The sequence below is a fragment of the Ictidomys tridecemlineatus genome, chromosome 15 (genome assembly GCF_052094955.1).
Source record: "Ictidomys tridecemlineatus isolate mIctTri1 chromosome 15, mIctTri1.hap1, whole genome shotgun sequence".
NCBI classification, from domain to species: domain Eukaryota; kingdom Metazoa; phylum Chordata; class Mammalia; order Rodentia; family Sciuridae; genus Ictidomys; species Ictidomys tridecemlineatus.
The window spans coordinates 44603952-44616497 of NC_135491.1; the positions used below are offsets into that span (position 1 = coordinate 44603952).

The 12546-nt window shown below is 46.0% G+C and overlaps 1 protein-coding gene across 1 annotated transcript; it reads right to left on the bottom strand.

Moving 5' to 3' along the window:
• Positions 1-4604: 4604 nt before the first annotated feature.
• Dpep3 (dipeptidase 3) lies at positions 4605-9183 on the bottom strand. The gene is made up of 10 exons (XM_005318499.3): positions 8668-9183; positions 8065-8191; positions 7466-7595; positions 7237-7378; positions 6946-7015; positions 6660-6836; positions 6078-6162; positions 5543-5618; positions 5047-5182; positions 4605-4950 (listed from the first exon to the last, which is right to left on the bottom strand). The coding sequence occupies exons 1-10, from the start codon at positions 8940-8942 to the stop codon at positions 4708-4710; spliced, it is 1461 nt and encodes a 486-aa protein (XP_005318556.2). The 5' UTR covers positions 8943-9183; the 3' UTR covers positions 4605-4707.
• Positions 9184-12546: the final 3363 nt, after the last annotated feature.

Below are 12546 nucleotides of genomic sequence, written 5' to 3' on the forward strand. Positions count from 1 at the left end.
CACCTACGTTACTCGTAAAATAGCGGAAAGGCGCTTTCACTCTTTGGGGTTTTCTGGGGGCTGGGTGAGATGGGGCGCCGGGTGCATTAGCTCTGAGCCCTGGATCTAGTGAGTGAACGGCATTTCTGTTGCATATAGAGAAGGGGATGGGTAGGCAGGACGGGTTCAAAACCTCAGGGACCAGCCCAAACCTGCACAGAGCCTCCAGACATCCCGTGATAACACACCCCATTAACATCATCAGTTTCCCGCTTTTCCGCTGTGCCCCTTCGCTATAGCCTCTCCTATTGGAACCTTCTGGGAATGAGTCCTTGCCTGGAGGCTGCAACTTTCTCCGTAGGAAGGAGCACCACCCCCGGCCCCAGCCCCATTTGCCACTTTGGGACAGCACACTGGGTGATTAGTCTAGTTCTTTCATTTTATTTTCTTTTTTTACTGACTTACCTCCTCAGGGTTCCTTCACCAGAGTCGTTTACTTCTTTGCTCCCCCCACACACTTCTACTCCACTTCCTCAGATAACTTACCCAGTTGGCTTTCCTTTAGCATCTTTATCTTTCTGGACCCTCCTGTCCACTTGCACCCTTCCCCTTCTATCAGAAAAACCCAGAGCCCATCTTCTTATCTATCTCCATTCTTCTCCTTTCTGTGTCCCTAAGAACATCTGTCAACCTCAGGCTCTGCGCCTTCCGATTGCCGCCACCTCTCACTTTCCAGCTCTGGAGCAGAATCTGAGTCTCATCGCCTTGCAGGGCGACCCTCCTCATGGCCATCGCGAGTGGCGCCTTTCGACTTGACCTTCCGCCCCTTACACCATCCCCGGGTACCTTCTAACTGGACCCTTCCCCTGCTCACTCTTCTCCTGCGCTCTCAGGAGAGGGTGAAAGAGCTCCATCTGCAGAGAAACCCCTAGCTTGGCTCTTAGCTGTCAAAGCCCCGCTCTAACCATCCCGCTTACCTCTACAGAAGCCTCCCACCCCGCACCCCGCCCTCCTCCTGCCACGCACCAGCCCTTCAAAGTCTCACTTGCTGACTCAAGGATCTTCTAGACATCACCCGCTGTTCCCTCTGGGGGGAACTGCCTCCCTAGGCTCTGCTCCCACCCTCACTGGCCAAACTCCTCCTTACCTACCACCCAGCCCCAGCCCCATTTGCCACTTTGGGACAGCCCCAAGGCTTTTCAAATACTCCCTCCACCCACCTCCTATACGGATTGCATTCCCCTGGGGCACGTTCCCATCATGGTACCCACTCCAGAAATGTGTTGGTGAGATCCTCTTATTAATGTTAGTCGTGTCAACTAGACTATGGACTTCAGCAGTCCCATTACCCTTGTATCCCCAGGACCTGGTCCCAACTTTTGTGTTGATCTACCACTGAGTTCACTGAGTTACATCCCCAAACCTTTTTTTTTTTTTTTTTTTTTTGAGACAAGGTCTCACTAAATAGCCCAGGCTGGCTGGCCTCAAACATATAATCCTCTGCTTCAGCCTCCTGAGTAGCTGAGAGTAGCTGAGATTATATGAGATTATAGATGTAAACCACCACCCTTGGTTCATATATACACACACACACACACACACACACACACACACACACACATTGTTGACACAATACCCTTATTTATTTATTTAATTTATTTATTTTAATAGTTTTATCTTATTTATTTATATGTGGTACTGAGGATCAAAACCAGTGCCTCACACATGCTAGACAAGCGTGCTACCACGGTACTACAACCTCAGCCCCAATTTATTTATTTATTTTTTATGTAGTGCTGAGGATTGAACCCAGGGCCTTGCACGTGCTAGGCGAGGGCTCTATTGCTGAACCACAACCCCAGCTCCCCAACTCATATTTTTAAAGTTGTTGATGGACCTTTATTTTATTCATTTATTTTATATGTGGTATTGAGAATTGAACCCAGTGCTCACACATCAGAGGCAAGTTCTCTACCACTGAGTCACAATCCCAGCCCGTAACTCATTTTCTGAGTAAAGAATGAATAGGTAAGCTGATCCTTGTGGCCCACACCTGTAATCCCAGAGGTTCAGGAGGCTGAGTCAGGAGTACCATAGGTTCTAAGCCAGCCTCAGCAACCTAGCAAGACTATGCAAACTAGTAAGAACTGTCTCAAAATAAAAATAAAAAGGGGTGGGAATGTGGCTCAGTGGTTAAGTGGGTTCAATCCCTGGCACAAAAAAAAAAAATATATATATATATATGAACGAATAGGTGCCCCTTGGTCTTCCCTAATGTTCTACAATGGTTTCCAATTTTGTCCCACACATCTGCAGCCTCAGAGTGGGGTCAGGTGCTGTGTGGAACAGACAGGTCACTATAGCCCAACCAATAACCTTAGAGGGAACTCTGGGGAACTTTGCAACTGGTAAACAACTTCATTCATATCATTGACTAACCAAGCAGCCTGTACCATCAGATTCCTCTCAGGAAAAATAACTTCACAGGCAAATTCTAAAGATATTTAAAGAGCTAGGCACAGTGGTACATACCTGTAATCTATTAGGGAGACTGAGGCAGTAGGATCAAAATGTTGAGGCTGGCCTGGCCAGTTTAGGAGGGTACTCAATTCCTTTGTGACATTTTCTGCTCAAAAAAAAAAAAAAAAAGGGCTGGGGATGTGGCTCAAGTGGTAGCGCACTCACCTGGCATTGTCAAACAAAGATGTTGTGTCCGCCGATGACTAAAAAAAAATATTAAAACGTTCTCTCTCTCTCTCTCTTTAAAAAAAAATTTTTTTGGGGGGTGGGGGGAAACCGGGAATGGAACTCAGGGTAATTCAATAACTAAGCCACAACCCCAGCTCTATTTTCTATTTTATTTAGAAACAGGGTTTCACTGAGTAGCTTAGCACCTTGCTATTTCTGAGGCTGGCTTTCAACTTGCGATCCTCCTGTCTCAGCCTCCCAAGCTGCTGGGATTACAGGTGTGCATCACTGCATCTGGCTCCCCTGTCTCAAAATTTTAAAAATAAATAAAATAAAAAGGAGCGGGGATATAGCCAAGTGGTAGAGTTCAAGCCTCAGACTGGTTTCAAATCTCAGTCCCCCACCCTTACAAAAAAAGATATTTGGTGTGTACAGACATTAAAAAAAAATCTATCAGGAAGATTTCTGGAGTACATGTTTTAAATTAGGGCAGGTTCTGTAGTGCACACCTATAATCCTAGAGACATGGGAGTCTAAGATAGGAGGATCACAAGTTCAAGGACGACCTCAGCAACTTAGTAAGGCCCTAAGCAATTTAGTGAGATCTTATCTCAAAATAAAAATTAAGCAAAAAAGGGCTGGAGATGTGCTTAGTGGCAAAGCACCCCTGTGTTCAATCCCCAGTACCAAAAATTTTTTTAATTAGCATAATAAACATTTAAAAAGGTAAGTGAATATTAGCAACATGAAACAAAACATAAAAAGAGCATGCAGGAATACAAGGTATGAAAAATAGCATTATTTCATGAGGCTGCAGTTGTAGGTCAGTGATAGAGCACTTGCCAGTATGTGTGAGGCACTGGGTTCAATCCTCAGCACCACATAAAAATAAATAAATAAAAGTACTATGTCCATATACAACAAAAAAATTTTTTTAAAAAAGAAAAAGAGCATCATTTCAGTGATCAACCTACATACAAATTACCCCCAAGACATGTTGACTTAAAACAACAATCAACAATATTTAGCACTGGAAATATAGCTCAGTGCTAGAGCCTAGCATGTGTGAAGACCTGGGTATCAACGTCCAGCACCAAAATTCAATAAATAAGTAAAGAAAATCAGGACCGTATCTGAAAAAGCTGACATATTTATAAATAATTTTTTCCCACTAATATCAAACAAGTTCTTGTTTATAAATACTACCAGCTTATGTCTGTAATCCCAGCAATTTGGGAGGCTGAGGCAGGAGGAATACAAGTTTGAGGCCTCAGCAACACAGCGAGACCCTGTCTTAAAATAAAAAACAAGGGGGGATAGTACAGAATAGGATAGACAGCAGAATACATCAGTCACTAGAACGGCAATATGTAAATCAATGGAAGGGTAACTGATGTGATACAGCAATCTGGATATGGGGTAAATTGGGAGTTCATAACCCACTTGAATCAAACTGTGAAATATGATATATTAAGAACTATGTAATGTTTTGAACGACCAACAATAAAAAAAATAATAAATAAATAAATAAATAAATAAAATAAAATAAAAAACAAAAAGGTCTTGGGGATATAACTCAGTGATAAAGAGGTCCTGGGTTCAATTACCAGTACCAAACTAAACCAAACCAAACCAAATTATAAAAATACATAATATCAGATCAGCTTCTTAAACAAATTGAAATTTTCAGAGGAAGAGGGGAATCCACACACAGTAACACCCACTAAACTCAATTCCTTTGTGACATTCTCTGAGCTCAGGTTTTCAGCACAAGAAGAGTCCAGTGAGTTGCCTCTGTCCTTCCTGAGAAACAAGACTGGAGGTGAGTGGGAACCCCTCTCCTTGAGCGGCTGAATGTATAGGCCACAGGTCCCCTCACCAATCAAGAACCTGCCTGACCCTACACCCACCATGAAGAAAGGACACTCACACGTGGCTCCAAGTCTCAAATTTTATTTTCACCACATTCTGGGGACAGAATAACAAGGACTGGGACCTTGTGGAACTTTGCACAGTGATTCCTGGGGGATACTGGCCAGATCACCAAAGCCAGAGGATGAGGACTGGAAAGACAGCAATAGCCACAAGGCCTGGAATTGGATGTGGAGAAGCTTTTGAGGGCTTCTGCAGGACCTGACTACTTGGCCAGTTGGTCTTCTCTGGGTGTGTAGCCATGTGTTTATTCAGAGGCTGAGGCAGGAGGTAGGAGTGGCAGGACCTGCTCAGCTGCCTGTCTAGAAACTCAGCCTCCACAGGGCTCTGTCCACTGCTTTCCTCTCTGATCTAGAGTGAGAGAGTCAGCAACCATGTACCCCCACAGCAGCCTCCTGACCTGCTTAAACCATTGAACCGACCATCCTATTGTCCAACTCAGCATACCTGTTCTACTTGTCTGAAGACACGCAGTAGATTTTCTCGAAGTACACCTTGAAGCTCTTCCTCACTCCAACCCCGTCTCAACAACTCTTCTATCAGCACTGGGTATGTGGATACATCCTCCAGCCCCTGAGGAAACCTGTGTAGCCACGTACCAGTCAGCTGTGGGACCTTGGCTTCAATCCTGGTCTAGGACCTGGAGTTCCTACCAGCCCTAGTCACAAATGACTAAAACTGAAGGTTAAGTTCTTCCAGCTTGTGAATGCAACTTTGGGAAGTGCCTTCAAGACTGGAGTTCTGAAGCCCTAGCGGCCAAGCAGATGGTCAGCCCACAGTGGTCTGCTGGGGGAGTACTTAACAAGTGTGACCACCTGAAATGGGTCCACTGGGCCACAGGAAGGACAGGGCCAACCTAGAAAACAGGTCCTGGATGTAGAATTAAGTCTAAAGGACTCCCTTCTGTACCCCAGCCCAGGCCAAGTCCAGGGGAAGAACTCACCGGCCAGACCCATCATAATTTCCGCCAATCCCAATGAACTCAGACCCAATGACTTTCCTGATGTGGTCAAAGTGATCTAGAAGGTGAAGGTTGATGATGGGCAGTTTAGGCTGGAGTTGGAACCTGGGACCAGCCCTGATCTGAGGAAGCTATGACTGTCCACAGAATTCCAGATCATGGCAGCTGACCTCACGAAGCTCAGGGTCAGTCGTAAGTCCTGGAGTGGCTACAGACCAAACACTAGGCCTGGAGCAGACCTGAGAGCCACCACTTTGAACTTCTTCCTACCTCTGGGTTCCTTGAGAACCCAGTAGGAGCTCTGCCTGTCCTGCTCAGAGATGTGGGAAATGAGAGAGAATTGAGAGTAAAAGTGAGCAGAGATATCAAACCCAACAGCACTGACTGGGGAGATGAGTTTGCTGCCTCTGGGTTGTTGAAAGGTCTGCCATTGCCCAACATGTGCTAGACTGCTGGATCTTTCCCGAGAGACCCCACAACCACAGTCCAAGCCAGAGTTGCACAGAGTAGAGCTCACCTGCCACGGTAGACACGTTAGCTAACAGGTTGCACTGTAGCACCCCCATGGACAGAGTTACCATCACGATGCCACCATTCTTCTTCTATAGGGATAGACAAAGGCACACTTAGTTCAGCCCGTCAGGCCTGATGGCACACTTCCCATGTTGTGAAGGCCCTGGTAGGTCAGCACTCTGTCCTAGCTTCAGGAGTTGGCAGGTACTTCCCCTTTCTGGCTTTGTGGGTCTCTGGGTGTAACTGATTTGGCCTTGGGTTTCAGAGATGAAGGAGGGTTAACCACCATTGGGTACAAGGGTATGTGAGACCTGGGCCAACAGTTTTGTTTTTGTTCAGGATCAAGAATCTTTAGATGGGGGCTGGGGATGTGGCTCAAGCGGTAGCGCGCTCGCCTAGCATGCGTGCGGCCCGGGTTCGATCCCCAGCAGCACCACATACCAACAATGATGTTGTGTCCGCCGAGAATTAAGAAAAAATAAATAAATGTTAAAATTTAAAAAAAAAAAAAAAAAAAAAAAAGAATCTTTAGATGAAACATTCTTTTTGATGAAGCTCTGGGTGTGAGGGCTGGGTGGGCACTCACCAGAAGCTGCAGTATATCATCAGCAACATTCAGCAAATTGTCGCATACAGTCCTGGCGGCTGAGTGGGAGAAGATCACGGGAGCCCTTGACACCTCCAGGGTCTGCCTCACCAAGGTGTCCGAGGCGTAGGACAAGTCTATCATCATGCCTAAGCGGTTCATTTCCTCTACCACTTTCTGCAGGGACAATTGGGTTTGGGGGAGAGAAGGATGGGGTGTCAGGTGCAGAGGTGTGTATACAGATCAGTAGGGAAGGTAGGATAGGGTATGGAACAAGAGTCCTCACCTCACCAAAGCTTGTCAACCCACTGACGTTGGTGTAGAAGTGGTATCTGAACTTGGTGGAACTCTCTGCCCTGTAGGACAGCCAGGGGAGAACAATCTAGCTGGTCATACCTTGGCCATCAGAATGGATGCCCTCTGTCTATCCATCCATCCATCCTACCTCCAGAACAAGTGAAGACCCAGGCCTGTTGGGAGTATAGCCTTCCTCTGTGGACCACTTTATCCTCTCCTCTGGTCAGGCCCATCCCAGTAATGAAGCAGTTTTCCCTCCCTAATCAAGCAGAGTGCTCACCAAGGTGTACTGCAAATGAAGGTGAGAGTCAGGTAGCGAACTCCCAGCAGATAGAAAGTGCGCAATACAGAGAGGCTGCTGTCCAGTGAGTGGCCACCCTCCACACCAATAAGGCAAGCCAGTTTTTTAGTGTTGTTCAGACCTAGAAAAGGATGGAGAGTCAAGTGCTCAGAGCCCAGGGACAATCACTGGAATAATCCCTGGACTATCCCTCCATCTACCAGCCCACCTTCAGCTGAGGTCACAAGTTCCAGTTCAGAATAGGAGTCACACATGCGGCGAATGACATCAATCTGCTCCAGGGAATGGCGTATGGCATCACGGTCCTGGGTCTGGCATGGGATGTAGGCTGACCAGAACTAGTGCAGTGGGTTCAGAATGAGCCCAGGATGGCCTCCATTGCCCTAGGCCTGCCTCAGTCCCCACAGCACCCATTTGGGTTTGTGACCCCAAGTGAGGCACCACATGACCCCATGGTACTTTGATGACTAACTAATAAGCTTTCTGCCAATGACTAAACTGGACTCATGACACATCATGGACTAATTCCCATGTATGTAAATGTCCCAGGCCAATCTACCTATCCTTATGGTTCCAGCAATCCCCACGCTCACCAGGGATTTTCTGGTCATTTCCAACCTATCTCCAAAGAATCTGGGCACCCATGCAGCTTATCTGTCTTGGCCTCTACATTCTCTAACATTCACCTTATGGCTCACTGCATGCCTATGTACCTAGTCACCCAAAACCTGCCCCCACCCCCAAGTTTCTCTAATCCCAACATTCTCCAGCATCCATGCTGGTACTGTGTGTGTGTCCATATAGTACCTGAGCACCCACAAAGCCTTCTCTAAGCCTGTCCAGGCTGGTCTGGCCACGGCTGAAATTGCGCAGATTCACATCTTGCAGCCTGTTCTGGAAAAGCTGTCTCAGGAGCAGAGGTAGGTCATTGTGGCTGGTAGGGTCAAAAGGAGATCAGAATGGGGCTGGGGTTGTGGCTCAGTGGTAGAGTGCTCGCCAAGAATGTGGGAGGCCCTGGGTTCCATCCTCAGCACCACATAAAAATAAATGAATAAGGGTAATGTGTCCAACTACAACTAAAATAAAATATTAATTAATTAATTAAAAAAAAAAAGGAGATCAGAATGGGGACATGGCCTCCTGGTCAAGCAGGACATAGCAACATGCTTGTGCCTACCCTCCCTCACCACCCCCAAGCTCCATCACACATACAATATGGAGACCCCTGAGGTCTGACTGGAGAGAGTGATGGGGTAATAGGGTAGAGGACACCCACCCCAATGGAGAAAGGCTGAGAGACCCTCCAGGGGTGGTGTGAGAGGGACTGCTCCCTAGCCCTGCATGCTCAGAACCTACCCTGCCCAGGGGTGTGCTCAGCCCCTAGTCTTTCCCAGGAAGTCACCTACATACCCATCCACAAGCCGGAAGTCACTCATCAGGGTCCTAGCGCGCTCTCGTAGGCCCGGGACACTGGGGGTGCCCGGTGTGGGTGGAGAGACAGGGGTGCCTGGAGGGGTTGGGGCACTAGGAGTGCCCAAGGCGGTTGAGGCTTTGGGGGTGCCCAGTGTGGTCTGGGAGTGGGTTAATGGCTGCGGAGGCAGCAGAAGCAGAAAGAGCAGGAACGGCAGACATAGCAGAGTCCGCGGGTGGGGCGCCCAGGGACCTTCCAGGCCAAGGGGGAACATGATCCGCGGAATGGTGTGGGGGTGGGAGGCGTGATGAACGAGATGCCTGGGAGGGGCGAGTGAAGGGCAGGAGGCAAAGACGGAGTACTGACCGACCGACCGTAGATTCAGGTGGATGCAGCCTCTTTGGAGGTCGCTACTCTGGCACCCACGTGCTGGGATCCTTTGTGCTGCGAAGCGGAGTCCCCAGGGGGCACCGCAGCGCTCTCTCCCCAACTAGGAGCGCGCCCCCCTGGGCCTGGAGGGCTTCCTCTAGGGATACGGGAACTGGGCAAGGACCCAGGAATCGGCCTAATTTCAACTCTAGCCAGAGCCACGTCGGGGTTCAGCTGCCAGGTTCTGCCTTGTCCTTGAGGGTCAAACATTCTGTGAAATTCTATGCTGCTGCTCAGAAAAGTGAACTGGATCTGTATGGTGTTTGTTTTGCAGTACTAGGGGACTGAACCCAGGGCCTCACGATGCTGGTCTTCATCACTGAGTTACATACATCCCTGGTCCTGGATCTGTATATTTTCATTTACAGTCTCTACAGACTGTAAAAATAAAAATGAAGCTGGGTGCGGTGGCAGGCGCCTGTAATCCCAGAGGCTCGGGAGGCTGAGGTAGGAGGATAAGGAGTTCAAAGCCAGCCTCAGCAACATGTTGAGCCCCTGCCTCTAAATAAAATATATAGAAAGGGATTGGGGATGGGGTTCAGTGATTAAGCAGCCCTGGGCTCAATTCTGGTAATAAATAAATAAATAAATAAATAAATAAACAGACAAACAAACAAACAAATGATTTTTTATGGGATACCATGTTATTGTAGCCTTTAGAGTTGAATTTTGTTTCTGTACAAAACATTCTTCTGTGTAAACTCAGGGGTGGGCTACCAGTGAGCTACATCCCCAGCCCTTTTTAATTTTGTTTTCAATAGGATCTTGCTAAATTACCATGCACTGGCCTGGAACTTGAAGTCCTCCTGCTTTAGCCTCCTAGTAGCTGGAATTATGGACACGCATCATGTACCAGTGTATTTTCCGTTTTTTTCTTGGCATTGTGGATTTTATTTAGAGACAGGGTCTCACTGAGTTGCTTAGCTCCTTGTCATTGCTGAGGCTGGCTTTGAACTTGTGATTCTCTTGTCTCAGTCTCTGGAGTGCTGGGATTACAGGTGTGTGCCACTACACCTGGCTTCCTTCATTTTTTGAAGAATATTTTTACATAGAATTGAACATTAATAATTTCTTTCATTCTCTGTGTTAAAGATAGTTTACTTTGTGTGGGCTTCCATTATTTCTATTGCAAATTCATCTATCAAAGTTTTGTTTGTTTTTTTGCAGTATTGGGGATTGAACCCATGCATGCTAGGCAAGTGCTCCATCACTGAGCTATATTCCCAGGCACTTTTATTTTTCCTTCTCAAGTTAATGTGATTTTTTTAAAATACTTTTTTCTTTTTGTGGTACTGGGGATTGAACCCAGGAGCCCCCTATCACTGAGGTATATCCTCAGCCCTTTTTTATTTTTTATTTTGAGACAGTGTCTCACTAAATTGCTGAGACTGATCTCAAACTTGGATCCTCTTGCCTCAGCCTCCAGCATCTTCAGCATCACTGGGATTACAGGTGTACCCTGCCATGCCCAACAAAACAACTACTTTTTTTTTTTTTTTGGTACTGGGGATTGAATCCAGGGGTGCTTATCCACTGAGGCACATCCTCAACCTTTTTACATTTTATTTAGAGACAGGGTCTAACTGAGTTGCTTAGTGTCTCGCTGTTGCTAAGGCTGGCTTTGAACTTACAATCCTCCTGTCAGCCTCCCAAACTGCTGGGATTATAGGCGTCTGCGTCCACGCCCAACCCTAGTAGAATACACTTTGACACATCATACATAAATGGAGTATAATTTCTCATTCTTCTGATTGAATATGATGTAGAATTACACCAATTGTGTAATCATACATGCACATAGGATAATAATGTCTGATTCATTCAGCTATTCTTCTTACTCCCATAATGGCTCCCTTCCCTCCACTCCCCTCTGTCTAATCTAAAATACCTCTATTCTTCCCTATCCCCTCCTTATTGTGAATTAGCATCCGCATATCAGAGAAAACATCTAGCCTTTGGTTCTTTGGGATCGACTTATTTTTCTTAGCATGATGTTCTCCAGCACTATCCATTTACCAGCAAATGCAATAATTTCATTTTTCTTTAAGGCTAAGTAATATTACACTGTGTACATACGCCACATTTTCTATATCCATTCATCTGTTGAAGGGCACCTAGGTTGGTTCCATAGTTTAGCTATTGTGATTTGGGCTGCTCTAAACATTGATGTGGCTGCATCACTGTGGTATGCTGATTTTAAGTCCTTTAGGTATAGACTGAGGAATGGAATAACTGAGTCAAATGGTGATTCCATTCCAAGTTTTCTGAGGAATCTCCATATTGCTTTCCTTAGTGGTTACACTAGTTTGCAGTATATGAGTATACCCTTTTCCCTACTTCCTTGCCACCATTTATTGTTGCTTGTATTCTTTTTTTAAATACTTTTTTTAGTTGTTGATGAACCTTTACTTTTATTTACTTTATGTGGTGTTGAAAATCAAACCCAGTCCCTCACACATACTAGGCAAGAACTCTACCACTAAGCTACAACCCAGCCCTATAGTTTGTATTCTTTTTTATTTTTAGTTGTAGTTGGACACAATACCTTTATTTTATTTATTTTTATGTGGTGCTGAGGATCGAACCTAGGGCCTCGCACATTCGGGGCGAGTGCTCTACCGCTGAGCCACAACCCCAGCCCCTAGTTTGTATTCTTAATAATTGTCATTCTGACTGGAGTGAGAGGAAATCTCAGTGTAGTTTTGATTTGCATTTCTCTAATTGCTAGACATGTTGAACATTTTTCATATATTTGATCAATTGTATGTCTAATTCTGTGAAGTGTCTGTTCAGGTCCTCACAGTTTCATTCTGAAATGCAGTTTGAATGAATGCTGCTACTAAAAATATAAATTCATATGCCTTTTGGGGAAATGTATCCATTCTTTCCTGCTGAATATATATCTGGAGCAAAATTGCTCAGTCATGAGGTCTACATAGGCTACTAGCAATGGTAACTATTTTTATTACTCTCTATTATCGTCATACATTATTCACTATTAGTTGTTAGTATTAGCTCTTATTATTACAGTTGCTATTATCATTAAGGGCCTGGGGGGTAATCAGGGGGTAGATGCTAATGCGTTTTGGAAAGGAAGTCTGTGAGGACTGGGAGCTCTGTACAAAGAGGAACAAATATCATTCATGATCCAGGCCGGTTCCCTTCTTGAGAATCTGAAGCAGAATTTCCTAAGAGATCCTCTAGGGGTGGTCAGTGGATTCACATGTCGATAGAGATGAGCTACTCAGAGGAAACCTGGAATAGGGTCCACCCTCCTGAGCAAGATCTGCCCACTATCTAGTACTGAGCTCAACCCCCTCAGTCAGCTCAGGCTACTACCAACAGGCATTCCTTGAGCAACTGGTGACTGAAAGGCAGGGTCCCCTAATGATCATCAGCCCAGGGAGCCTATGCCACTAGACTCTACCACAGAGGACATTCACATGCGA

Bases quoted from the DNA above. Each gene is read 5' to 3' on its own strand.
- Dpep3 (XM_005318499.3), bottom strand. From the start codon at position 8,942: ATGTTCCCCCTTGGCCTGGAAGGTCCCTGGGCGCCCCACCCGCGGACT. The intron at 7,596-8,064 runs GTACTATATGGA...CCACTGCACTAG, and splicing joins AAGGCTTTGTGGGTGCTCAG to TTCTGGTCAGCCTACATCCC. The intron at 5,183-5,542 runs GTGAGTTCTTCC...GTGGCTACACAG, and splicing joins AATTATGATGGGTCTGGCCG to GTTTCCTCAGGGGCTGGAGG.